At 46.5% G+C, this 27,163-nt stretch overlaps 1 protein-coding gene and 1 long non-coding RNA gene across 2 annotated transcripts in view; one reads left to right on the forward strand and one right to left on the reverse strand.

Moving 5' to 3' along the window:
- Positions 1-374: 374 nt before the first annotated feature.
- Positions 375-2,176, reverse strand: LOC307220578. Its single transcript, XR_013840944.1, has 2 exons — positions 1,461-2,176; positions 375-1,359 (listed from the first exon to the last, which is right to left on the reverse strand). It is a non-coding gene; the product is annotated as an uncharacterized lncRNA (long non-coding RNA).
- Positions 2,177-3,328: 1,152 nt separating this feature from the next.
- The window catches only part of TMEFF2 (transmembrane protein with EGF like and two follistatin like domains 2), a 244,754-nt gene continuing 220,919 nt past the window's right edge, over positions 3,329-27,163 (forward strand). Inside the window, exons 1-2 of the mRNA XM_079981791.1 lie at positions 3,329-3,953; positions 6,196-6,305. Of these exons, the coding sequence (XP_079837917.1) occupies positions 3,776-3,953; positions 6,196-6,305 (288 nt within the window). The 5' untranslated portion in view covers positions 3,329-3,775. The remainder of the gene's footprint in view (positions 3,954-6,195; positions 6,306-27,163) is intronic.

The following is a 27,163-nucleotide window of genomic DNA, read 5'->3' on the forward strand; positions in this document are numbered from 1 at the left end:
TACAACCTGTCTTGGTTTACAAACGGACCTCTGGAACGAATTATGGTTGTAAACCAAGGTACCACTGTATTTGACTGCAATACATTTTTACATCCCACAGAGATATGGTAAAAAGGGTAGCTTAGCCCCAGTCACCTAGTGAGCACCACAACCTCTCCAACCCCAGTTCCACGTTATACACAGCACCAAGCTTTTTAATAAGCTTGAAGTGTTGTTAGTTACTCTCCCTGGGTCTTAGAGAAGACGTTTTCCTTCCCTCCTGGTGGTACCTGAATATATAAAAAAAATATATTCCCAAGTATTTACTTCTGGTTATGTTCTCAAAACCCAATATCATTGGTTGGTTGGTTTGTTTGGTTTTTTAAAAAAAAACAAAAACAAAAAATAATTAGAAACACTCTGCTCCGCCTTTTAAAATCCTCTGACTCATAAAACCATTAAGTGATCCTGCGAGCAACGCACTCCGGTCTCTCCAGCTCTCCCCTTGCTGACAGCATCTGCCTCTAGGAATTCATTTAGGAGCCATTTATTTATTTAACTGCTTCTTCCATAATGCAATATCCAGTGACTGATGATGTTCTCCTGCCACATGGTGGAGTTTTGTGGGTCTGCTCCTCGGTGGCTACTGCTGTAGTCTGTACAAATGAAGACACAGAAAGAGAGAAAAGGGAAAAAACCCCAAATATTTGCGGGGGGCGGGTGTATTGTGCAGTTCAATAATTCAGATGCAAAAAAAGGGGGGAGGGGATCTTGACGGGATGTACTTGCACTTCTTAATCCTTCACAGCCATGAAATCTGCTGAAGTTGGTGCGTGTGTTTTGCAGGAGGGGCTGCGTGATTCTTGTGCATTTATTTCGGATTCCCTTGAATAGTGGTTAAATGTTATTGCGAAGCTACGTGGTCGTCTCGCAAGACCCTTCAATGTTTTGGAAGCAGAAGCTTCGCGAAGTTCATCTTTATCATCGTAAATGTATTATATGCACTTTTTTTTTTTTCCTGCAGTGGATTCTTTTTCATACGAAGCTGCTCAGCTTACCTCCCTGGCTGCTTTGAAAGAAAGGAAAGTCTGGCGCGCCTTGCAAGTTCGAAGGTTGCAAAATCGTTAGCTAAGCCACGAGCGTTCTTCTGCTGTTACAGAACTCGGGTTCAAGGCGCGATCTCTTCCTTCCTTCCTTCCTTGGATATTAGATGACAGTTCCCTTTCGCTCTTTTTAATGGGCATCTCCCTTCCTCCTATAAATGCATTAAGCTGCTGCTGTCTAGCAAACGATTTCTTTGATGCCGTCTGGGCAAATTGATCTCTGATGGGTTGGGTTACTGGGAGGGTTTGCGCGGGGCGCGCGCGTCAAAAATGGAGTCTTTGTGGAGAAAGGAGAACAAGAGTGTGAAGAGTGGGCGGGACATTGTGGGGGCTGGGTGGAGGTGGGAGTTGGGAGGGGGAGGGTAGCGCAATCCTTACCTGGATGAGACAGATCCCAGCTTTCTGGCATACCAGAGAGAGAGAGAGACGGGTCACTTGGAGCTGGTGGGTGCGGAGAGCTTAGCTCCTCATCCACCACTAGTTCTGTTATGTGAGGCACGGAGAGTGAGTCTTTTCCACGGAGAGGGAGCGGAGAAAGGTTGAAGAAATCCAAATGAATTCTTTCTCCTGGCTTCAGAAAGGCAGGGTCCTCGCCTCTCTTCTCTGGTTACTGGGGGGTGGGGGGTGGGAGGGGAGCGACTGGATGACGGAAGGGCGCCGTTAAGACAAAAGCCAGACAAAACAAGAGATTTAAAAAATAACTAAACAAGCATGCACGCACCCACTGTCAAAACACTGGACTTTGGGCCTGCGCATCTGTGCTGAGCGTGTGTGGAGTTCGGAAGGCGGAAGGGAGAAGGCAAGGGAATGTCTTCTATAATCTATATGTCCAAGTGGCTCTGATGGTGGTGGCAAACTTAGGGATCCCCTCATCTCCCTCGCCCCCACCCCACCCCAGCCCCTCCTGAATGAAGCCGTCACCCGACGGTTACTAGCTCCAGGAGTGCCAACTTAAATAAAATATTGGGGAGTCCACGTAATCGATCACCAGACGCAGCACACGGACATCATTTGAATGGCAATGTCCATCAACTTGGGGGTGAGGGCAGCCCCCTCAAATATTTTATTGGGGGGACCGAAGGGACCGACGGCCCTTGGGCGCTGCCTCTGCGGGAGTCAAGCGGGGAATCGCGCACGCACCAGCTCTCCCGGAAGAGGCCACCCGCCTCCGAGAGCGGGCTGGATGTCACCACCTTTGGACTTCTGCCTTCTGGTCCATTTGTCCCTTTTCGCATCCGATCTGCGGTTCCTCGCGTGACAGCCACTTTATTCTTTCTGCTCCCTCCTACCCCCTCCCCTTCATTGGGTGGGTGGGGGGGGAGCAACATACCCTTTAGACCGCGACTAGGAACTTTGAAATCTCGCAAGGAGGCACTGCAGGTGGCCACGTAGGAGCAGCCGATCCGAGCGAGCGCAGAGGCCAATCTGGTGGCGGGAGCAGTCCATCCGTGGGGACTCCGCGCAAGGGGAACATCCCCCACGCGTGGGACCCACGCCTCCGTGGGGGATACGAGGCTTTCCTGCGAGGTGCTCCAAGCCGGGCACTCGCCTCGGCGCTCCGAGTCCTTTAGACAACAACAGCCCACAGGTGGATCAGGGAGCGAGCGTGCACGCCGACGGGGCCACTTTGGAGACATGCAGCTGTTAATGCAAACCACCCCCCGCGCGCAGACACACACACTCGCCAACGGCGCTTGCACATGCGTGCTGACCGCAGCCAACTTCCCATGCCTGATGACTGGGGCTGAGTGCAAGGAGTGGGTGCCTTTTCTCAGTCACTCCTCGCCAGTGCAGCAGCGGGGGAAGCGCCCGCGGCTCGACAGTGCGCCCGAAGCTCCTCGCTGCAGATCCAGCCGGGATTCTTTCCGCTAGGTGACGGACGGGGGCGGCTGTTTTACCTGGCAAGGTGCAGCTGCTGCCACCCTTCTTTTGCCCCCCACCACCCTGCCAATCCATCCTCCTCCGGGAGCCGCTTCTCCCTCCTCCTCCTCTTTGCTCTGCCTGCTGGATGGTCCCTCAGTCAGCCAGCTCCCAGGGTGGGGCTGGGTGCTGCTGCTGCTGCTGCCGCCGCCTGAGAGCCTCCCCAGTGCGCCTCGCCTTGCCGAGCGCGGAGCGGGCGCAGCATCAGCATCTCTCGCTCCAGCTGCCGCCGCCTCCTCCTCCTCCTCCCTCGCAGGGACCTGCATCCCGCTCGTCCAATCACGGCCCGCGCTGCCTGCGCCACGTGACCCCGGCGGGCTGAGGGGACCTGCTGCTTTCCCAACGCCAGAGGGATGCGGGCGGCAGAGCAGGAGAGGAGGCAGCGGCTGCGGAGCTGCGAGGTGCCTTGACTCTCTTTTCCCCCAAGCCCAGCCCAGCCCGACCCCTTTATGGCAGCGGCTGCTCCAGCCTCCTGGTCCTCCTCCTCCTCTTCCTCCTCCTCTTCTTCTTCTTCTTCCTTCCTGACCATCCCTGCTCATGCCGTTCCCCGGGCTGGGCCAGGCCCCTGGATATCTCTGCTGAAACTCTCAGGATCATCATCATCATCCTCGCCATCATCACCATGCCAGCACCTGGGTGCCTCTTCCTAACCTGCTGTTGGCTGGGGCCCCCGGGATGCTAAGGATCCCCCAGTCCGCCCGAGAGAGCCATTCGCTTTTTGGGGGACGCTGCCGTTCCCTCTTGCTGCGGCTGCGGAGTTGAGTTACGAAGTCATGGTGTTGTGGGAATCTTCCCCACCTCGGCAGTGGAGCAGCGGCTGGACACTTTGCGATTGCTTTTGCTGGTTGCTGCTGCCGGTGTTATTTCTCATCGTAGCCCGACCGGTGAAACTTGCAGCTTTCCCTACCTCCTTAAGTGACTGCCAAACGCCTACCGGCTGGAATTGCTCTGGTAAGCTCGGGGAGCGGGGGTGGGGGAAAAGAGAAATGTACAGCAATGCCCAGCCATCTCTAAACGAAAGCATCTTCTAAAAAGAGATCGGAGGGGTGGGGTTGAGCCAGTCTCTCCAAACCTCTCTGGCACATCGCGCAGCTGTCTGGAAATTACAGGTCGGATTTGAGGCGAAAGGAATAAATAGAATGGCTGGTCAGGAAAGTATCTATAGATCTTTCTCTACTTGTTTCGCCACCTTTTTAATTGCCTCTGCTTCAAATGGGCTTTTGATTATCATCTCTGCAGACTTGCACAGTCTGGACGCAATCGGGTAACTCGCCGAGGGTGGATCTTTTATTGTTTTTTTAGAAGTGTTAAAAGTTGGAGCAGGAGAGAGACGGGGGAAGATGCTATAAATCAAGCTGTGATTCTCTGAGAGGTCATAGGATCTTGCAGGCTGGGTTAGATCTCCTTTCGAAGAACCAGCAAATTTGCTAATCTGGAAAGCTATCCCCCCCCCACCTGCCTTAAAGCTTTTAAGACTATGCTGTATATATTATTTTTAAAAACAGAGATTGGGGTTGCCTGAAACCTTTTATCTCTGCTTTTTCCCCTCTTAGCTTTTAAAAAAGGAATCCTGTTGTTCTTGAAGGGAACTTAGAGCAAGTGTCTATTCCCAAATTCACACAGCACACAAAGCAAGATAATCTAGAATCGGCTCCTGAGGCTCTTTCTTCCTCTTTCTGTCATGAAACAGGCTTGCCTTTTCCTTGTTTCTCTAGACAGCTTCAGCCCTGCTTAAAGTGGTTTGCCAGACACAGTTCAAGTAAAATGTACTAATTGAATAAGGAAGAAGCTGTGGGGAGTTACCTCCCCTCTCTCCATCCGTTGTCTTTTCCTATGACCAGACTCATCCTCAATAGGTTAATTGTAGTTCTGTCTGGAGTGTGTTTACCATTTGTACAGTGCTTCCCACACAATCCTGGTTTGCAAATGCTTCTGGGAGTACCTTCTTTTACAGGCTGCATCTCCAGATTTTTTAAAAAAAACAACAACACAGAGAGAGAAAAATAAACATTGTGCATACAGCTATAGATGTGTATCTACAGCTGCACACAGAGGCATTTCTAAACACACTACAGTAGTAGGGTTTTGATGCAGTTTGCCCTTCACTAAAAATGCTGTGTAACTTTGTATCTTAAACAAAACAGCTACATTTCCTCTCAGCATATATGCTTGATAGATAACAGAGCGTATTACTTCTATCTTACAACTCAAATCTGATTTCACAAACTATGGGAAGCCCAATACTTTACCATATCTCAAGTTACCATAACCTCTGCAGCAAATACAGCATTATTTAGCCCAGCACTGTGGCTCTCTAATTTATTTATTTTTAATTACCCCAGGATTACTTTGGGTGTATAATTGTAGAATGCCATAGTTCAGTGCAGTATGTATGTGTATATGTGTGTATGTATGTGTATATATATGTGTGTGTGTGTGTGTAATCATTAGGGTCAATAACTCACTTTTGCCCTATGGGTGGTGTTTCCATTTTTATTGCACAACCAGGACATGGCTAGGAACACAGAGATGTTAATAAAATCAATAGAACACAATCTTGACGACTTTTGAGCCAAATATGGCTGTTTGGCTTCATACCTTGCTACACACTCTCCGAGTAGGATGGCAACTAGCTGAGGTCTGAAATCTGAGCTGGCATTCATGAGCTGAATCTCCAGCCAGATTTGTTAGCCTGCCTGTCAAAACTGGAGGAAAGGAGCTGGGTCTCCTTTCAGCAGCTCTGTCGAGAAGCTGGCACCCCTCCTATTAACCTGGAGGTGATCAATCTTCATTGGAATCAGACAGCCTATCACAAAAAGCACATAGCCTGTTTATCTTTATTATTAGGGGGCTTTGTTATGTCACTGCCTGGAGAAATGCCCATTCTAAGACTTTGGACCAGAAGATTTAATGGGGAGGGGTGCAGAATCATGCTGCTTTGCAACCAAATGCTTGGTTTTTGTGGAAATGGAAACTACTTTTATAGAAGAAGGAGAGGAGGAGCTGGGAGATTAACAGGGACTGCAAACTCCTCTGGAAACGGGCAAAGCGAGGATGAGAAGACAACCTTTCTAGATTGCACATTGCTTCATCAACAATGTTAGGTGTGCTACACACATAGAAAAGCACCTGCCCCTGTCTGATATTCCTTGCCAGACCCAAGGCTGACAGCATTTTTCTCTTTGCGTTTGAGGTTATGATGACAGAGAAAACGATCTCTTTCTCTGCGACACCAATACCTGTAAATTTGACGGAGAGTGCTTAAGAATTGGAGACACCGTGACTTGCGTCTGTCAGTTCAAGGTAAGAAGATTGATCTCTCCTTCCTTAATTCACTAATGAGAATACAAATCAGGGATCTCCCTTTACAACCCATCACTGAGCAATTTATTTCTCTGCATGCAGAGAAGTCGGAGTGAAAACCTGGCAGCTAGTCTAAGGTGCTTGGCAGGGTAGCCAACTGGTGTCAAGAAGATAGAAGATTCTCTGGGAAAATGTAGATGCTGTTCTTCCAAATGCATCTTTAGGGTCGTCAGCTTCAGGTTGTGTGTGCGGGGTTCAGCTGCTGTGGCCTTTTCGGAATTGGGATTTTCTGTCCTTTTTCAATTCAGCCAAACATATAGCATCTTCTTTATACATCCAGGAAGCCACTGAAATAGTTGCGGAGAAGTTGATTTGTAAGATGGCTTTTATACACCAAAGGCAAGTTAAGGCAGTGCGTAATTCAACAATGCTCCTTAATTCACGGAGAGAGAACGTTTCAAGTTAAATTGCAACCCTAATTCAAAATCCAAGGAAGATTCAAGGCTGCTTGAACAGACTGAATCCCATAGATTATGAGGGTGCAATCCATGTCGTTAGAGACCAAACTTTATGCATTTTGCTGAGACTGAATGTTACCATAAGGGCTACATCAAAAACTTTAATTGAAAGGTGGTGGATGTTTTGTATAGCTTGTACCTGAAAGTAAACATTGCATGGAACATTGCATAAGTGCTGCCTATTCCAGGAGACCATATTTTCCCACAGGTCTGCCTAAGGTGGCTTAAATCCACATTCTCAAACAAATATGAAGTAGATTATGTTGAAGGCAATGGGATTTACATCCATGTAATGGTCTGGAGTTGATACACTTAATTGAACCTCAGTGGAGGTGAATAGTATCATTACTACCTCTCAACATAGTAATTGAAAATTCATTTTATTTCAGTATGGAATCTATATTTTGCTTAGGTGTTCAGGTCTTTATTCTTGTATATTTTTAAATGCATTTAATCTGTACTGTAGTTTGCTGTGCACTTTAGGAGTAGATTTGTTATGGTGAACCAGTATTTCCCAAGCTGGTTCACTCTCCAAATGGCATTGGACTCCAATTCCCAACATCCACAGGCAACATAGCCAATGGTCAAGGATGATGGGAGTTGTAGTCCAACTTCTGAAAGGTTGGAGACGGGTGTGGTGAGCCTAAGGATTCTTTGTATAATTACAAGTGAACAACCAAACACGCACACCTTGCCCACCTCACTGTTCAGTGTCACAATATATTAATTTGAAATGTACTTTGTTTGATTTTAACAGAGGAAATACTCCGTTAAGCTTGTATAGCATGTCATAACCAGTGACTAATCAATCCCTAAATTAAGTATCAGAGCTACATAATCTTCCTTGCTAGAAATTATTCTGCTTGGCACATTGCTCTTCTTCACCTATCTCTAAATAGCTGTATGAGATTACATTCAAATGTAAATATTTAAGGACAGTTCTTGTCAAAAGGAGAAGGGAACAAGGATACTGTGTAGAAGTCTAAGATTCTTAGTTACTTTGCAAGTTGTTCCTTCCCAAGAGATTGATTTAGTGCTCTGTCCTTGTATCACTGCCTGGTGAGTAAAAGCAGCAACCTCAGAGCCACCAGCAGTGAAATTAAATTAGACACAAAGTACACTTCGTTTCTTCTGCCTGATTCCAGTTTGGCTTTGCAGTAGGTTTGAAGTTAGTGAACATGGAAGAATTGAAGTTGGGTTTTGTTTTGTTTTAAAGCAGCAGCTTTTTCCACAAAATAACACAAGTACAGTGGTACCTCAGGTTAAGTACTTAATTCATTCCGGAGGTTCTTAACCTGAAACTGTTCTTAACCTGAAGCACCACTTTAGCTAATGGGGACTTTAGCTAATGGGGCCTTCTGTTGCCGCCGCGCCGCTGGAGCATGATTTCTGTTATCCTGAAGCAAAGTTCTTAACCCGAGGTACTATTTCTGGGTTAGCGGAGTCTGTAACCTGAAGTGTATGTAACCTGAAGCGTATGTAACCTGAGGTACCACTGTATATGCTATTTACTTTCTTTAATGTATATCTTATCTTATAAGTCTAATTCCCATGCTGAACAGTAACTAAAAAAAAAAACACTTTAAAAAAAACCAAGAGTAAGTTATAAATGTTTCTGAATTAATACAATATCAATGCCTTGATACAGTTATACAAAATTCATTTAAGGTGCTTGGAGTTCAGAGCAATCTCTGGACACTGTGTGGATTCTCTAACAAGGGAGTCAGTCATTGGATCTCAACTCTTCCCAAAAGCCATCTGCCTTGAAGGCCCCCCTCCTTCATCCTGAGTGTGGGGGCGCTGGCTGTAGTTATTCACTGAGCAGGCAAAAACATGTTCCAGGTAGGGTTGCCAATTGGCCGGAGAGAACTTGCTCCTGTGCTTTTAGCTGAGGATTGATCTGCAGAAATCAGCTGGCAAAGCTTTTTCGTGGAATAGTGCAGATGAGCACTGCCTCCTCCTAATTGCTGTCAGTCAAGCTGCTGCTAAAGGCACAAGTTGAGGGGCAGGTTGGAAACAGATCCTTAGACTGAGCCCCAGTGAGTCCTGGCCCTGTTTCAGCCCTTTCTGAACTTGTGCTGGAAAACAGAACTACTTAGCAAAACACACACACACACACATTATCATAAGGAGTTTTTGCATCTATGTAGGGAATAATTGTGTATTTCATTGTGTGTGAGAGGGAGAGATGGGGGCAGGTTGCACTGTTGTAAAGTGCTGTGATTTATTCCCACCCCACCTTATATAAGGGAATGGGAAATGTAAAGCGATATTCCCAATTTCTGGGTAACTCCCAGTTTCTGGAGCGAGAGAAGACTTTGCCCCCTCTTTCAGCCTTTCAACTCTGACAAGGAGAACTTCCATTTCTTGGTACGGCAGAGTGGCACTGAACACTGGGAAGTGGGGTGTGTGTGTTTATATACAGGGGGGAAAGATCGTGATGAGATACTTTCTACAGCGCTTTGCCCCCAGGCTATTCAATAAGCTCTGAGACTGAGTCTGGAAATCATGTTAAAGCACACAGAGAAATTAGATGAAAATGGAATGGCTGGGATTTGCCTTCTGGACAATGTTGGGAGTACGTTCTGTTCCTCTTGCCCTGGACTTGCTTATCACACACCTGCTGCTCATATTGGACAAGCCAGTGACATTATAAATGATGGCCATGACTCAGGCTGCCCCTAATACAAGCCAGTCTTCAATAATACATTCAAATAAAAAAATAAAAGCCACTCCATCCTGTCCTGACTAAGATCTGGACACAATAATATAATGATTCTATGAATCTGTGGTGCGGCCCTTCTGTGTCCATTGTTGTTCATTCATCAAGTGCTAATGGTAGCCCTTGATGAAGAATTTGAAAACCTATGATACTGGACCAGTTGACTTCAGAGCTGAATTATGTGGCTCCATTAGCATAATATTAATTGGTGGGACTGATACTGGCCTTCCAGAGGACATTCCATCTGGCATAAGCTTTGCCATCCTGCTGCGCTCCAGATGTGCTGGCTGTAGCTGAAGGGAGTTGACCAAGGCTGGTTGGTGGTACGACTGCCTGGGTCAAATCAGGCCTGCACAACTTGTGACCAGCAACAGTCATAGAATTCTGGCCAGCCAGATGCTTGGCAATTCCCTGTCTTGTTCCAAAAGTGTCAAGCAGGCAATGAAACCAGGGAGCTATTTGGTCCCTGGTAGTCTGTCACAAAGGGCTGTGAGCTGTGGCTTACTACAGTGATACGTTGGTTCTCAAACTTAATCCGCTCCGGAAGTCCGTTCCAAAACCAAGGTGCACTTTCCCATAGAAAGTAATGCAAAACCGATTAATCCGTTCTAGACTTTTAAAAACAACCCCTAAAACAGCAATTTAACATGAATTTTACAATCTAACAAGACCATTGATCCATAAAATGAAAGCAATAATCAATGTACTATACTATAATAAATAAGACAGTATTGTAGATGATAAAAATTAAAATTATTTTTTCCTCTTACCTGCACTGATGATAGTCATTGTTTGGATGGGGGACTTTTATCCATTTCTGCCATCACACAATCAATCAGTAGCTGAACTAGGTTCCACACAGTCACAAAAACAACCGGAAAAGCCTATTTTTAAAAAACGCAAAATAAATAGCAAAAACAAAAGCACCAAACTTAATCCATTCCGTTTGTTTGACTTCCAATATGTTTGAAAACCAGGACACAGTTCTGGTTGGTGCAGGCACTCTGGAAACAATAGCAGACAACCGCATCGGATGTTCAGCTTCTGAAAAAATGTTCGAAAACCAGAAAACTTACTTCCGGATTTTCGGCATTTGAGAACCAAGGCGTTTGAGAACCAAGGTACCACTGTAGTTGTGCTGGGCCACATGAAGAGCCTTCCCTGGGTCCCTGCAAGGACAGGTACCAGCACCTGTTATCCCTGGGCAGCTGCTAGGCCCCTTTGGTCCCCCATTTTATATAAACCACCTGGCCCAGCACTATGAATAATGCCCGAGACTAGCTGCTATTTTAGCTTCCTGAAATGTGCTGCTGCTCAAGGGCATGATGGGAGATTTAAATGGCAGCTAGATCCGGTCACCTGGTACTGCTTTACATGTCACTTCTTTTGCTTCCAGATGCACAATGAGACTTTAAGTTAACCAATCACATGCAAAGCTCCTCCCACTCATTTGACCCTTGAAGTTATTGCGGTAGCAGTCAGCAGATGGAGCTTGTTATTACTGAACTCAAAAACTAAAGTTGGAGGAACTACAAGCTGAGTCAAGAAAACCTCAGCATCAAATGGTAGAAGAAGTAAAGAGCAGGCTGGGGAAAGGCTCAAGTGTTTGTGTTGTTAGCCTGTGCTGCAAACGAGATACACCGAATTGTTATAACTTTGAGCAACTGAAGCAGTTCATGAATTGAGATCCAGCAGTTTTTCAACAGGTGGATATTAATCCGGTGGGGTCAAATTCTAGGCCCGAGCACAATTTCCCTCCCCAAATTCTGTTTGGAAGGGGTGGACAATTAGGAGTGGTGTATTTTGCCAAATATTTTTGACATGGGGGTGAAAATTTTAACCATTTTTCTCAACTACAACAAAAAATTCTCTTCTGAGAAATTTCAGGCAAAGAAACTCCATTGTTAGCTCATATTGTTGGATGAAGGAAGTAATCGGTTGAGAGAGGAGAATCGAGAAGAATGAGTGCCAAGCTCATGGCTTCCTTTAAGGATATCAAAATAAGATTGCGCAGTATTAAAACGGGATCCATGCCCAAAATTTGTTAATGGAAAAAAGGGAGAAGCCACTTTGCCAGGGAGGGACTGGTTATTTTCCAAAAAGTTTCCTGGAAATTGTTTTTTGAGAAATTCAAGTACATGCTTTGAGTATACTCTGAGGACTGGATTTGAGAAGTGCATGCAGACTGTCTGGTTGCTTGAGTTAATATTTTTGCTTCAGCAAGATGGGCTTCAGAGCAGGAGTAGGCAATGTGGCACCTACCAGATGTTGTGGACCACAACTCTCATCAGCCCCAGCCAGCATGGCCAGTGGTAATAGATTGAGGGAGCTGTAGTCTACAACATCAGGATGGCACCACACTGCTCTCAAGGAAGTGATCTGAGGACTGCAGAATGTCACGCTTTCCGAATTTGCAAATTGTCGGTAGTCTCGACATCAAGTTGCTGTTGTTGTTTAGTCGTTTAGTCGTGTCCGACTCTTCATGACCCCATGGACCAGAGCACGCCAGGCACTCCTGTCTTCCACTGCCTCCCGCAGTTTGGTCAAACTCATGCTGGTAGCTTCGAGAACCCTGTCCCACCATCTCGTCCTCTGTCGTCCCCTTCTCCTTGTGCCCTCCATCTTTCCCAACATCAGGGTCTTTTCCAGGGAGTCTTCTCTTCTCATGAGGTGGCCAAAGTATTGGAGCCTCAGCTTCAGGATCTGTCCTTCCAGTGAGCACTCAGGGCTGATTTCCTTAAGAATGGATAGGTTTGATCTTCTTGCAGTCCATGGGACTCTCAAGAGTCTCCTCCAGCACCATAATTCAAAAACATCAATTCTTCGGCGATCAGCCTTCTTTATGATCCACCTCTCACTTCCATACATCACTACTGGGAAAACCATGGCTTTAACTATACGGACCTTTGTCAGCAAGGTGATGTCTCTGCTTTTTAAGATGCTGTCTACGTTTGTCATTGCTTTTCTCCCAAGAAGCAGGCATCTTTTAATTTTGTGGCTGCTGTCCCCATCTGCAGTGATCATGGAGCCCAAGAAAGTAAAATCTCTCACTGCCTCCATTTCTTCCCCTTCTATTTGCCAGGAGGTGATGGGACCAGTGGCCATGATCTTCGTTTTTTTGATGTTGAGCTTCAGACAATATTTTGCGCTCTCCTCTTTCACCCTCATTAAAAGGTTCTTTAATTCCTTCTCACTTTCTGCCATCAAGGTTGTGTCATCTGCATATCTGAGGTTGTTGATATTTCTTCCGGCAATCTTAATTCCGGCTAGGGATTCATCCAGCCCCACCTTTCGCATGATGAATTCTGCATATAAGTTAAATAAGCAGGGAGACAATATACAGCCTTGTCGTACTCCTTTCCCAATTTTGAACCAATCAGTTGTTCCATATCCAGTTCTAAATGTAGCTTCTTGTCCCACATAGAGATTTCTCAGGAGATAGATGAGGTGATCAGACACTCCCATTTCTTTAAGAACTTGCCATAGTTTGCTGTGGCTCGACGTCATAGCTAACAGCTATGGAGTTAAGTGCATGATAGTTCCATAAGGAGACTAGTCTCATCTGAATATTAGGGTCAGCAGCAACCTCTGCACTCAAAGGGTTCATAAGTGAGCCAACATGGCATCATGGCTGGAGGGTTAGGTTTGGAGAGAGTGTTGGCCACTTTTGAACCTGTGGCTGTCCTGTGAACATCAGTCTGATCTGCAGCAATTCCCCGATGATCCTCTACAGCTGACAGGTTCATATACAGCAGACAGCGGAGAGAGACCCTTTCCAGCTCAAGAGTTGCGTTCCCTTTTGGACAGTGTGCTGAGGACCACATGCAGGGGATGGGTGGGACCAGAGGGAAAAAAGTGAGTGGAGACAGTGACATAGCATGGGTTGCTGGCACCCAGGGCAGGCTAGCTATCAGTGCTGCCAAAGAGACCCCCCACCAGCCTGGAGACTGAAAGGTGGCCTGGCCTCAGGAATGTGCCTTCAGGAGCGTGAGGAAGGTAGATGGAACCCTCTGCCTGGCCTGTGCGGAGCCTCTGTGATTGCCGGCCTCTATCGGTGACGTGGTAGTGAGGCCAGGCTGGGCTCCGGGACCCAGAGACCCCCAGCAGCAGGCAGGCAGGGAATGAAAGGGAGCTGAGGACAGGGCCCACCAGGATGCACCTGGGTGATGGTGGCAGTCCCCCAATGCGTTGCTCTGCCACTTTTGCCAAGGTGGGACAAGGATCCCTGTGAAACCCACAACCTGCATGGTGGTGCCTTGTTGCACCCCTTCAGAATTTTGTTCCTTCGGGCCATGGCCCTCCCCCACATCATACATGTAAATTTTACCTTTGTGCAGTAGGCTGGTTTCTACAGATACCACCCTCTCCTCAATGCAGAAAGCAAGAGGCATGATCAGACTTCAAGGGCACATTCCAGTCAGGCAAAAACACTAGATGAAGATGTGAAGCAGGTCCAGTGTGAGATGCAGTCTGGGGAGAAATGTGAGGGCTGGGTGGAAAGTCCACATTTAGCCCTGGTATCAAAAGGCCATGAAATGCTAATAGTAAATAATAATAATAATAATAATAATAATAATAATAATAATAATAATTTATTTATACCCTTCCCTTCCCAGCCAGAGCTGGGCTCAGGGCAGCTAACACCAGTAAAATTACAATAACTTTTTTTAAAAAAAGAACAGGTTAAAATATAATTTAAAATGCAATCTCGTTTTAATAGTAGCCCATAGATCAAAACCATAAGTGGAGGGAAAAGCATAAGGGTCAGACTGAGTCCAAACCAAAGGCCAGGTGGAACAAGTCTGTCTTGCAAGCCCTGCGGAAAGATGTCAAGTCCCACAGGGTTCTAATCTCTTGTGACAGAGCGTTCCACCAGGTCTGGGCCAGTACTGAAAAGACCCTGGCCCTAGTTGAGACCAATCTAACCACCTTGCGACTTGGGACCCCCAAGGTGTTGTCATTTGTAGACCTTAAGGCCCTCCACGGGGCATACCAGGAGAGGCGGCCCCATAGGTACGAGGGTCCTAGGCCGCATAGGGCTTTAAAAGTCAAAACCAGCACCTTAAACCTGACCCTGTACTCCACCGGGAGCCAGTGCAGTTGGTAAAGCCCTGGATTAATGTGATCCCACAGCAAGAACCCCGTAAGGAGCCTCGCTGCAGCATTCTGCACCCGCTGGAGTTTCTGGGTCAGCTTCAAGGGCAGCCCTGCTTAGAGCGAGTTACACTAATCAAGCCTGGAGGTGACAGTCGCATGGATCACTGTGACCAGATCAGGGCGAGAAAGATAAGGTTGGTTGAGGTAAGGTTGGAAGGCAGCCTATTTCAAGATGAACCAGCCCATCATTTGATGTGTTTAGTTCTCTGACTATGATTTCATAGCCCTGTTAAGATGGGGCTCCAAGGGACCTTATTTGCCAGTTTCAAGTTTCTGAGAAATTCATAGAAGGCACAGCAACATCGTTCCTTGGTTTCCTACTGTTTCAGCTTCTGCTTGAACTGGTGCCACAATCCCTTCCCTAGACGTTAACTTTCTGCTGTAGTAACATAATTTTCCTGGCTGCCAAATTACCCACCAAGGAGAAAGGAGGTTATAGGCCCATTGTGCTGGCTGTCTGCTGAGGTCAATGGATGAATCTGGCGCTGCCAAACTATCAGCAGCAGCTGATGCACGCGCTCGAAATTGCAAATGCAGCACCAGTCACAGACTGCTTGCGCAGGTATTAATAGTAGCATTCTGTGTGATGATATTATGTAGTACTTATTAGATCAGCATTACAGAGTAAATTAACAGAGTTAAGGGTGGTGGGGCTTGCTGTAAAGAGAGGCAATTTAAACAAAGATTAAAGAGGAGAGGCAGTCATGGGAGAGAAAGGCAGTTCCATGTGATACTGGAAATAATGTTTGACAACTAAGCAGAGAGGTGCAAGGGCTGAGAGGCAATAAGCATCCATGCTTCTTCTTCTTTGGCGATCACTTGTGGCCGAGCAAGATTGTCTTCCGTAAACACGGTTTTAACACTGAGTCCGCAAGTGACTGTGGAGGCCAATTCTGGATCCACACTTCCTTCCACAGTCCCCACATTGGTTTCTGGGTGGGATTAATAATAATAATAATAAATTTTATTTATATCCCGCCCTCCCCAGCCGAAGCCAGGCTCAGAGCTGCTAACATCAAATGTATAACACATTAACATAAAATCAGACAATCAATTAAAATACATTCTCAAATCAGATCAGGATCAGAATAAAATCCAATCAGATGGCAACCTGCAGATTAGTGTTGGGGACTTTAAATGCTCACCAGGCCCAACTGTTTGTGCTGAACTTATATGGGCCTGTGAGAAAAATTGGGAGGCCACTTTCATGCAGTTCTTATGAAACCCGACCAAAGGCCTGGCAGAACAGCTCCGTCTTGCAGGCCCTGCGGAAAGATGTCAAGTCCCGCAGGGCCCTAGTCTCTTGTGACAGAGCGTTCCACCAGATTGGAGCCACAGCCGAAAAAGCCCTGGCTCTAGTTGAGGCCAGCCTAACCTCTCTGTGGCCTGGGACCTTCAAAATGTTTTTATTTGAAGACCGTAAGTTCCTCTGTGGGACATACCAGGAGAGGCGGTCCCATAGGTACGAGGGTCCTAGGCTGTATAGGGCTTTAAAGGTTAAAACCAGCACGTTAAACCTGATCCTGTACCCCACCAGGAGCCAGTGCAGCTGGTATAGCACCGGGTGAATGTGATCTCGCAGCGAGGACCCCGTAAGGAGTCTCGCCACGGCATTCTGCACCCGCTGGAGTTTCTGGGTCAGTCTCAAGGGCAGCCCCACGTAGAGCGAGTTACAATAATCCAGTCTGGAGGTGACCGTTGCATGGATCACAGTGGCTAGGTCAGGGCGAGAGAGGTAAGCTGATCACAGTGAGGGTTTCCCCAGTGTGCCTTCTCCCTTGCGTCCTGATAGGGTTTGGGTTGGGTTTTTGGAAGACGCTTGGGCGTGAATTTCTTTTATGTGTGTAGATCAGTGCATGCTGATCAATGCACAGTCTCCACAGTAAGGCTCTGTTCCAGTGGCATGAGTAGTCACAACAAACCGGTAGATCTGCTGCAGCCTTCATCCGCCTTCACAGCCGTTGTAACATACCGCCTGTTATCATCCGCCTGTTCTGCCATTGAAGACTTCTTGGGTCATTCTTTGTCTAGCTCCTTCCCTTTGACCTTACCGCCTTGGGTGACTCTGCTGGGAGTACGAGATTCCCCGACGGCTTCACTCACAAGGGTCATAGGAACATGCAAGCCCACTCACTATGACAAGGTGATGATCCAGCACCCCTGCACACACACCAACATCCCCCACTCTTTCCCACACTGACCTGTTTTCTCTTGCCGTCATGTGATGTGGAGGAGAATCATAGAATTGTAGACTTGGAAGGGACCCCAGGGGAATCTCAGCTCAATCTCAATTCATTACGGATGGCCATCCAGCCTCTGCTTAGAAACCTCCAAGGAAGGAGAGTCCACAACCTACCAAGGGAGACCGTCCCACTCTTACCATCAAAAAATTCTTCCTGATGTTCAGTGGGAATCTTCTTTCTTGTAACTTGAAGCTATTGGGCTGGGTCCTACCCACCTGAGCAGGAGAAAACAAGCTCGCCCCATCTTCCATGTGACAGCCCTTGAGATATTTGAAGATGGCTATCATAGCTCCTCTCAGTCTCCTCTTTTCCAGGCTTGAACAGACCCAGCTCCTTCAACCGTTCCTCATAAGGCTTGGTTTCCAGACCCTTGATCATCTTGGTTGCCCTCCTCTGCAAATGTTCCAGCTTCTCAGTATCCTTGATTGCATCACATTGTTTCATCTGCCAACATAAACTGCTCATTTTAGAGCTACTAAGTATACAGTATTTAAAGTTACTTAAGTATACAGTTAGGGACGCGGGTGGCGCTGTGGGTAAAACCTCAGCACCTAGGACTTGCCGATCGTCAGGTCGGCGGTTCAAATCCCCACGGCGGGGTGCGCGCCCATTGCTCGGTCCCAGTGCCTGCCAACCTAGCAGTTCGAAAGCACCCCTGGGTGCAAGTAGATAAATAGGGACCACTTACTAGCGGGAAGGTAAACGGTGTGTCCGTGTGCTGCGCTGGCTCGCCAGATGCAGCTTGTCACGCTGGCCACATGACCCGGAAGTGTCTTCGGACAGCGCTAGCCCCCGGCCTCTTAAGCGAGATGGGCGTGCAACCCCAGAGTCGGACATAACTGGCCCATACGGGCAGGGGTACCTTTACCTTTACCTTTAAGTATACAGTCACCCCTCGTTCCTGGGCCTTTGGCAGTAGTTATGCTGCATACATTAGCAAGCTGCAATGTTTATCTCTGGGCTGCAAAAAGCTTCAACGGCTGGTTTTTGCCACTGCTGGGAGCAGTTCAGGGCATTTTTTCCCCCTTGCTCAGATGACGAAGTGGTTCATGAGAGCTTATTATGAGAGTTTGATGTTGGTGACGATGGTAACATGTGATCGTCTCTATGTGCTACAGAAACATTTGCTGGTTTTGCTACCACAAAGTGAAAAGGAAAGACCTCACCCTGATAATTGTTGGAGAAACCAGTACTGTATAAGTTAGGGATGGGAGAATCCGTCAATTTTAGTTTCTCACGTTTTCAGTCATAAATTCAGTTCTTCACATTTCCATGTCAGTTTATAGTATCTTTCTTCAACTTCTTATGAAAATGCATCATTTTAGTGTGAATTTCTCTTAATATATACATTTTTTGCAAAGCATTTCCCCTACATATGGCACATTTTTGGAATGCTACTTTCTCATCTAGAATATACCATATACGAGGAAATTGCTTTGCAACAACAACAACTACTACTACCTGTACTTTACCCTACCATATGTATGTATTTATTAATTATTATTATTTTGCAAACATTACTTGGCTGGAGAAGTACAAACTTAAAAGAATGAGTGTGTTTCCATTTTGGAAAGTGCAAATGTGGTAGGTTTGCCTTTAAATCAGTGTTTCCCAAACTTGGATCTCCAGCTGTTTTTGGACTACAGTTCTCATCAGCCCTGACCACTGGTCCTGCTAGCTAGGGATGCCCTGGCACCTTCTTCCCAAAGCCCGGGAAGCTTCTGCCCGCCTTTGGGAGGTAGGTGTGAGGCTCCAACGGGTCCAAGAGCCCTCCTGCCACCTTCCCCAAGCCCACCTGGAGGCAAGAGGGCTCCGACTTCCAAAGCCCAGGAAGCTTCTGCCCATCTTAGGGAGGCACGATGCTTGCTCATGACGTCAGGACATCAGGAAATTATGCACAAACCTCAGTCCCCCACATCACCCTCGCAAACTGGCGCCTCTGGCCCTAACTGTTCCCCTATGGAAAATTTCAAGGGACAGCATCAGAGAGTGGAGTCCCCCAAGGACGGATAGTGCAATTGTAAATATCTTGGAGCAGGTCTCATTGAACTCAGGCAGAAGCTGACTTCTGAGTAGCTTTGCAGAAGCCTTACACTGTAAATACAGTACTTGCATGTAGAATGGAGACTTTGACTATAGTAGGAAAGGACAGGCAACATTTGACGCTCCATTGCCGCTTCCACTACTTCAAGTACTTCCTTTCCTGATCGTTGTACAGTGGTACCTAGGGTTAAGAACTTAATTCATTCTGGAGGTCCGTTCTTAATCTGAAACTGTTCTTAACTTGAAGCACCACTTTAGCTAAAGGGGCCTCCCACTACCGCTGCGCCGCCGCTGCCCAATTTCTGTTCTTATCCTGAAGCAAAGTTCTTAACCCGAGGTACTATTTATGTGTTAGTGGAGTCTGTAACCTGAAGCGTCTGTAACCTGAAGCGTCTGCAACTTGAGGTACCACTGTATACAAAATAGGGCCAACAGAAGTAGCAGGTTACATAAATAAGTAGATCCTATGTACTCAAAAGGCAAATGCAGATCAGGTTGCTTGGCATCGCTCGAATGAGTTCTGATCCCTTCCAGGCAAGGCCTTCATCCCAAGAAACTCATTTTTTGCTGCTTGATAATTCTGCAGGCAGATAGACCACCAGGCACCTACTGAGTCCGTACGGTAAGGGAACTGTATTTCTCTGCAGAGCACCCATTATGCGTCTGCTTCCACAAGAACAGATGCTAATTCTGTCTTCTGCTAGAGAACAGTCTGATGTGCTCATTAGGGCATTCATTCTTAGGAGTCTTCCCTTCCTTTTAGACCTCCGTACCATCTGTAGGTTGCTTATTGGTTCTAAAAGGGGAGGAAAATAAAGCAGGATTGCTTCGTAACTTAAAGGCAGCTGTTGAGGGGGAGATTGTTATAGCTAAACTCAGAGTTGCAGAATCCTGGCAGCTTTTAAAGGAAGGATGGAAGGATGGAAAACCTTTGGCCTTACAGATGCTGGGAGTTGTAGTCTATAAAAAAAACAACACCTCTGCTTTAAAATGCATGCACACAGACTCACGCAGAGCAGGGAAAGCCACTATAGGAGAGGATTATTTTGAGTGGGCACACAGAAAAGGGTGTGTGTGCTTAGTGACCAGGGGTCAGCAAACCTTTTCAGCAGGGGGCCGGTCCACTGTCCCTCAGACCTTGTGGGGGGCCGGATTATATTTTGAAGGGAAAAAAGGAATGAATTCCTATGCCCCACAAATAACCCAGAGATGCATTTTAAATAAAAGCACACCTTCTACTCATGTAAAAACACCAGGCAGGCCCCACAAATAACCCAGAGATGCATTTTAAATAAAAGGACACATTCTACTCATGTAAAAACACACTGATTCCCAGACCATCTGCAGGCCGGATTTAAAAGGTGATTGGGCCAGATTAGGCACGCGGACCTTAGTTTGCCTACCCATGGCTTAGTCCTTTCTCTGCTTCCATCAACAACACTTTTCTGCTTCAATCAACAACTGTCAGGAGTGAGCAAGCAATAAATCACACAGGGTCAGTGGATTTTTTTTTTTAATTATTTAATCTTTATGGATTTTACAATGAATCACAGTTGTAACTCTCCATCAGTAGTGTAAATAAAAGAAGTAAAAAAAAAGTTGGGAACAAGGTAAAGTTATTCCCATATTGAGATTTCCTTTCTCCCCAACCTGGGTTCTCTACATTTCTATATCAACTGCATATTAAACAGCATCTATTTTGAAATTATCCAATACTTCCAAGAATTATATCACATTGCAGTAGTCATTCAAAGTCTGCCAAAGATTTTACATGTTTACAGTGATCTTTTAAATACTGTCTGTATTTATCCCATTCTCAGTTAAATTTTTGATCTTGATTCCTAAGTTTCACTGTCAATCTTACCATCTCAGCCTACTCAAATAATTTTGTCTGCCGTTCCACTTTTGTTGGTATGTTCTCTCCTTTCCAACATTGGGCTAACAGCATTCTTGCAGCCGTGGTTGCATACATAAATAAATCTTTTGATATCTTTACACCTATAATCCCCAGGATAAAGGCTTCTGGTTTTTTTGGCAAAGGTTAATTTAAACATTTTTTTTAGCTCATTGTAGATCATTTCCCAAAATTCCTTTATCCTTTTGCAATTCCACCACATATGAGACATAGTTCCTTCTACTTCTTTACATTTCCAACACAGGTTACATTTTTGCTAGCTTACAGGTTGTCAGCGAAGTTAACTCTTTATTAGAAGAAACAAAATCTGCTCAGGAGTGTCAGGCCTAATGAGCACACCAACTCTTCAGTAGGCCTTGGCCCTATGAGGCAGTTGTATGAGTTCAAGGTCCTCGTCTTCCCACTGCTGCCTAAGTCTCTTCCTCTCCTGGGTTTTTCCCAAGCAATCTGGGACTATGTTGGCGTGCCTACCTTTGCTCCTCTCACTTCAGCCCTCTCTTGGTCATTGTAGACTGAGAGGAAGGGAGCTGGTCGCAGCAGCAGGAGGAGACGCCCTTGCTTCTTCAAAAGCCTGACTCATATCTGCTCTTGGCCTTCTCTCTGCAACAGCCTCTTCCTGCTCACTACGCCCTGTTACCGCTTCAGCTTCAGCTTCCAATATCTCCTCCTCCCAGTCTTCTCCCTCTTCTCTCTCTGACCACCCATCATTGCTCACAGTCTCTTTCACTGGGTCCACAGCAACTTGCAAGTTGGATCCACTGCGATCTACTGATCCCCCATGCAATAGGAACCTGCTTAAAACCAGCTTATTTAAGAAGCTTTTCAGCAGAGTAATTCTGTTAATGTTGTTTCTGTCTCTCCTCCTGTTGTTTTTGGCTTTATGGAGTTCGGTTTTTGCTGTTTGCTAGACTCCGTTTCCTGGGTTAATTGCCATTTTATTGCAATGGTGGCTTAATGTGTTTTGCGGTTTGTATTTCTATTTTGTCTGATACTTGATGGCTGTGAGATGCTTTGAGTTTTCCTTTGAAAACAGGCAACAAATAATATAGATACATTTAAAATAAACAACAGAATTCCAGTGGTGGGGCCCACCACTGAAAAGGCCCTATCTGGGCTTATCACCCCCTACTTCCTTTGGGGGCTGTTTTTATGATGGCCAAATCATAGAACAGACTTAAGGGCCAAATACAGTGCCCCAGGTCTCTGTTTGGCCACCAGAACTCTCTCCAGACCACATCCCTCCCTTGCCAAACCTCCTCTTCTTAGGCCACATCCCTCACTGGGTTTTTTTTTGGTAGCCTTCTCCACAGTTATTCCTTGATAATGTTTTCCTTGCCATGATGGAGGACAGAGGCAGTATGCAGGCGTGTGTACAAATTAGTCTACTGTAGAAAGGAAAAATGTGTCATTGTCTCTCTGCACATTTTTGCCTCTGACTCTGCCCATCACTGATGTGCAGTTGGTTACTCAAATAGTTGCTCAGAAGATAATGTGGTCCTCAGGCAGAAAGCATCCTCAATCTCCACCATAAAGGTAAAGGGTAAAGGGACCCCTGACCATTAGGTCCAGTCGTGACCGACTCTGGGGTTGCGGTGCTCATCTCGCTTTATTGGCCAAGGGAGCCAGCGTACAGCTTCTGGGTCATGTGGCCAGCATGACTAAGCCACTTCTGGTGAACCAGAGCAGTGCACAGAAACGCCATTTACCTTCCTGCCGGAGCGGTACCTATTTACCATATTTTTCGCCCCATAGGGGGCACCGGCGCATAGAACACACCTAGTTTTTTGGGGGGGAAATAAAGAAGAAGAAAAATTCCCCGCCCCCAGCCCCCAGAACAGGCTGCTATCCATAAGCCGTGAGAGAGCTGCGCGAAGCCCAAAGCCTGGGGGCGCTGAGCTCAGCGCGCCCCAGGCTTCTGGGTGCAGGCAGCTCTCCGCAAGTCGTGCGCAAAGTCACACAGCTCTCCCACAGCTTGCAGAGAGCTTCCTGAAGCCTGCATTCGCCCCATAGGACGCACACACATTTCCCCTTCATTTTTGGAGGGGAAAAAGTGCGTCCTATAGGGCAAAAAATACGGTATCTACTTGCACTCTGACGTGCTTTCGAACTGCTAGGTTGGCAGGAGCAGGGACCGAGCAACGGGAGCTCACCCCATTGCGGGGATTCGAACAGCCGACCTTCTGATCAGCAAATCCAAGGTTCTGTGGTTTAACCACAGTGCCACCCGTGTCCATTTTCCATCTCCACCATAGTGGTTTGCTAATCAGATGCTCACTAGTTTGACTATATTTGGGTGGGACGGTCTACTTTTAAAAATAAATTTTATTAAGGTTTATAGAGAAAAATACAAAACTTTAAAATAAAAACCTTTTTAAAAAAAAAAAAAAACCAAACAAAGACTTTTATCTAAATACAATCAAAACACAAAACGGGGGGGGGGGGGGGAGAGAGAGAGAAACACAGTTGTACCATGGAAGTCGAACGGAATCAGTTTCGGAAGTCCATTCGACTTCCAAAAAGTTCGAAAACCAAAGCGTGGTTTCTGATTGGCTGCAGGAATCTCCTGCAGCCAATTGGATGCCGTGGAAGCCCCGTCGGACGTTCAGCTTCCAAAAATAGTTTGCAAACCACAGCACTCACTTCCGGGTTTGTGACGTTTGGGAGCCAAAACATTCAGGAACTAAGCTGTTCCACTTCCAAGGTACGACTGTAGAGAAAGTAAAAGGATAAAGAAGAGTAGAAAAAGAGGTTACAATAGAAAAGCAGAAAAATAATTTTCACTAAGTAAAGAACTTCTGATTCTTCATCTGTCTACACACACACACACACACACACACACACCCTTCATCCAATCCAATATAAAGGTAAAGGGTCTCCTGACCATTAGATCCAGTCGTGACTGACTCTGGGGTTGCGGCGCTCATCTCGCTTTATTGGCCGAGAGAGCCGGCGTACAGCTTCCGGGTCATGTGGCCAGCATGACTAAGCCGCTTCTGGCGAACAAGAGCAGCACACGGAAACGCCGTTTAGCTTCCTGCCGGAGCGGTACCTATTTATCTACTTGCACTTTGACATGCTTTTGAACTGCTATGTGGGCAGGAGCAGGGACCGAGCAATGGGAGCTCACCCCATTGCGGGGATTCGAACCACCGACCTTCTGATCGACAAGTCCTAGGCTCTGTGGTTTAACCCCACAGCGCCACCCGCGTCCCCCAATCCAATATAACACCCAACAAAGCCACTTTCCATAAACAAACATTATCTCCAATCCAGATATCATGATTTCTTTTTCACACAAAAAGTCTATGGGAGGTTTCCAATCTTTAACAAATATCAACAATGGCTTTTCTCTGACTGAACATGTCAGTTGGGTCTACATTTATCCTGACATGAAGCACTCTCAGGTAAGATCAAAAACCTCCCCTTTCCCCCTTTTCTCTCTCTGCATTTCTCTGTTTGAAGGCTTCTTTTCCTCCTCACCCTCCAGCTGACTGAGATCAACAAATAAGTTAAGGAGTATGGGGAAGTGTGGCAGAAGTGAGGGGCACGTTTTACACAATACATTTAGTTGCCAGGAAAGACCCCCACCCCCACTGACCCCCTGCTTTACATCCAAACTGTATGCATCTGGTTTGGCCTTCAGTGGCATTGCTTGAGTCTCTTGTATCATGGCTTAAGTGAAATATTTCCTCTTGAGTCAGTGGTTTTCATTGGCTTGCTTGCTCATTTGCGATACACAATGACTGAAAGGAACTGCAAAAGCGATGTAGTTCTGGCACATGTGATATTCCCATATTAAGTATCACTGGAGTATATGAACCTTGTGCTATATGATGATCCAAGAAGCCCTGGGCTCTCCGAGTGAGTCTATGTCATATGTGATGCATGTGACTGCAAAGAAGAATGGGAGCTGTCATGAGACAGATTAACGTGTGAAGTTTCTTCTGCACGGCGGCCTGGAGCATACAAATGTTGCACTGTACAATGGGGTAGTTACCATAAAGCTTGGAGAGCTCAGGCTCCAGTTGCTTGCAAAATTCACCAAGCACAATGAGCAGCCCCTCCAGAAACGAAAATATTGCTGGTTGAATTCCAAGCTGGAGAATAATTCTGTTTTCCCAACTCGTTCCCCAGTCCCCTTCCCAGTTAGCTTCCAAATCCATCACCCACATACCCACCAACATTTCTCTGATGAAAATAGGGATATCCTATTCCATTAAAAGGGATGTGGGTGGCACTGTGGGTTAAATAACAGAGCCTAGACTTGCCAATCAGAAGGTCGGCGGTTTGAATCCCCGCAACGGGGTGAGCTCCCGTTGCTCGGTCCCTGCTCCTGCCAACCTAGCAGTTCAAAAGCATGTCAAAGTGCAAGTAGATAAATAGGTACCACTCCGGCGGCAAGGTAAACGGTGTTTCCGTGCGCTGCTCTGGTTCACCAGAAGTGGCTTAGTCATGCTGGCCACACGACCCGGAAGCTGTATGCCAGCTCCCTCAGCCAATAAAGTGAGATGAGCGCCACAACCCCAGAATCGGCCATGACAGGGCCTAATGGTCAGGGGTCCCTTTACCTTTATTCCATTAAAAAAATATATTATTTATATTCTTCCACTCTCGGTGGCTTCCAACATATATAAAAACATTAAACATTAAAAAAACTTCCCAGTGCAGGGCTGCCTTCAGATGTCTTCTAAAGCTGGGGTCACCAAACTTTTTCAGCATGGGACTGTCCACTGTCCCTCAGACTTTGTGGGGGGCCAGACTATATTTTTTTTGGAGCGGGGGGGGATGAATGAATTCCAATGCCCCACAAATAACCCAGAGATGCATTTTCAATAAAACAACACATTCTACTCATGTAAAAACACGCTGATTCCCAGAACGTCTGTGGGCCGGATTTCGAAGGTGATTGGGCCGGATCCAGCCCATGGGCCTTAGTTTGCCTACCCATGTTCTAAAGGTTTTATAGTTATTTATCACCTTGGCTCAGGGGTTGCATAACTCCATACCCTCCAATGTTTCTCCGATGATAATAGGGACGTCCAAAGAAAAGTGGGACATTCCGGGATCAAATCAGAAACCGGAACAGCTTATATCCATGAAAAATGGGGACACTTGGAGGGTCTGCACACACTCTTTCTGCATTTCTATAAATGCAGGGGGCAGCAGCAGTGAGAAGAAGGATGGAGGGAAATTGGATCTCTGCCCCTTTGCCTTTCTGGTGGGCTGATTACAGGAATAATGGCTCCAGCAACTCTTGGGAGTTCCACCTTATCAAAGGGGGATTGTGAAAGGCAGCCCCTCTGCTGCTCTTGCCATGTCATCAGATAGGTATTATTAATGGGGAAGTGGGCTTGGAGGGTTGGAGTATTGGGGCGGGCAGGAAGGGTATTGGCAGGAGGTTAGTGAGGGGGTTGGGGTGGCTCCCAGTACATTTCCGAGCACAATTCAAAGTGTTGGTGCTGACCTTTAAAGCCCTAAATGGCCTCGGTCCTGTATACCTGAAGGAGCATCTCCACTCCCATCATCCAGCCCGGACACTGAGGTCCAGCTCCAAGGGCCTTCTGGCGGTTCCCTCACTGTGAGAAGTGAGGTTACAGGGGACCAGGCAGAGGGCCTTCTCAGTAGTGGCACCCGCCCTGTGGAATGCCCTCCCACCAGATGTCAAAGAGAATAACAGCTACCAGACTTTTAGAAGACATCTGAAGGCAGCCCTGTTTAGGAAAGCTTTTAAATGTTTGATGTTTTATTGTGCTTTAAATATCCTGTTGGAAGCTGCCCAGAGTGGCTGGGGTAACCCAGCCAGATGGGTGGGGTATAAATAATAAATTATTATTATTATTATTATTATTATTATTATTATTATTATTATTATTATTAAAAGAACCTAAAAGCCCAGCATTTTCTTTTCACAGTGGCCAACCAGATGCCCACAGAAAGCCACTAGCTTCCAAGGTGGGGGGAACTGGAGTTAGGGACTTAGAAAACAAGCCAAGCTATTTCTGATTTTGGAGTAAAGAGCACAGCTTGTTTCCAAGCCAATTCAATTTAGGCTGCGGTGTGGGAGAGCTTACCTGTCACTACTGATGGGCCAATAAAGTTTGTAATCTATGTGAATCCAAACCGTCTGTGCCCATGTGGATTCCTTGTTACAATGATGCAACCAGATTTACAGAACTAATAACTGCATGTGTGTGTTTGTGTACCAACATATTATTAGGCCTTTTAGAGCAACAAACATTTCACCTTCAGGAATGTGGAAA

Source organism: Podarcis cretensis (genome assembly GCF_951804945.1).
Source record: "Podarcis cretensis genome assembly, chromosome: 1".
Classification (NCBI taxonomy): domain Eukaryota; kingdom Metazoa; phylum Chordata; class Lepidosauria; order Squamata; family Lacertidae; genus Podarcis; species Podarcis cretensis.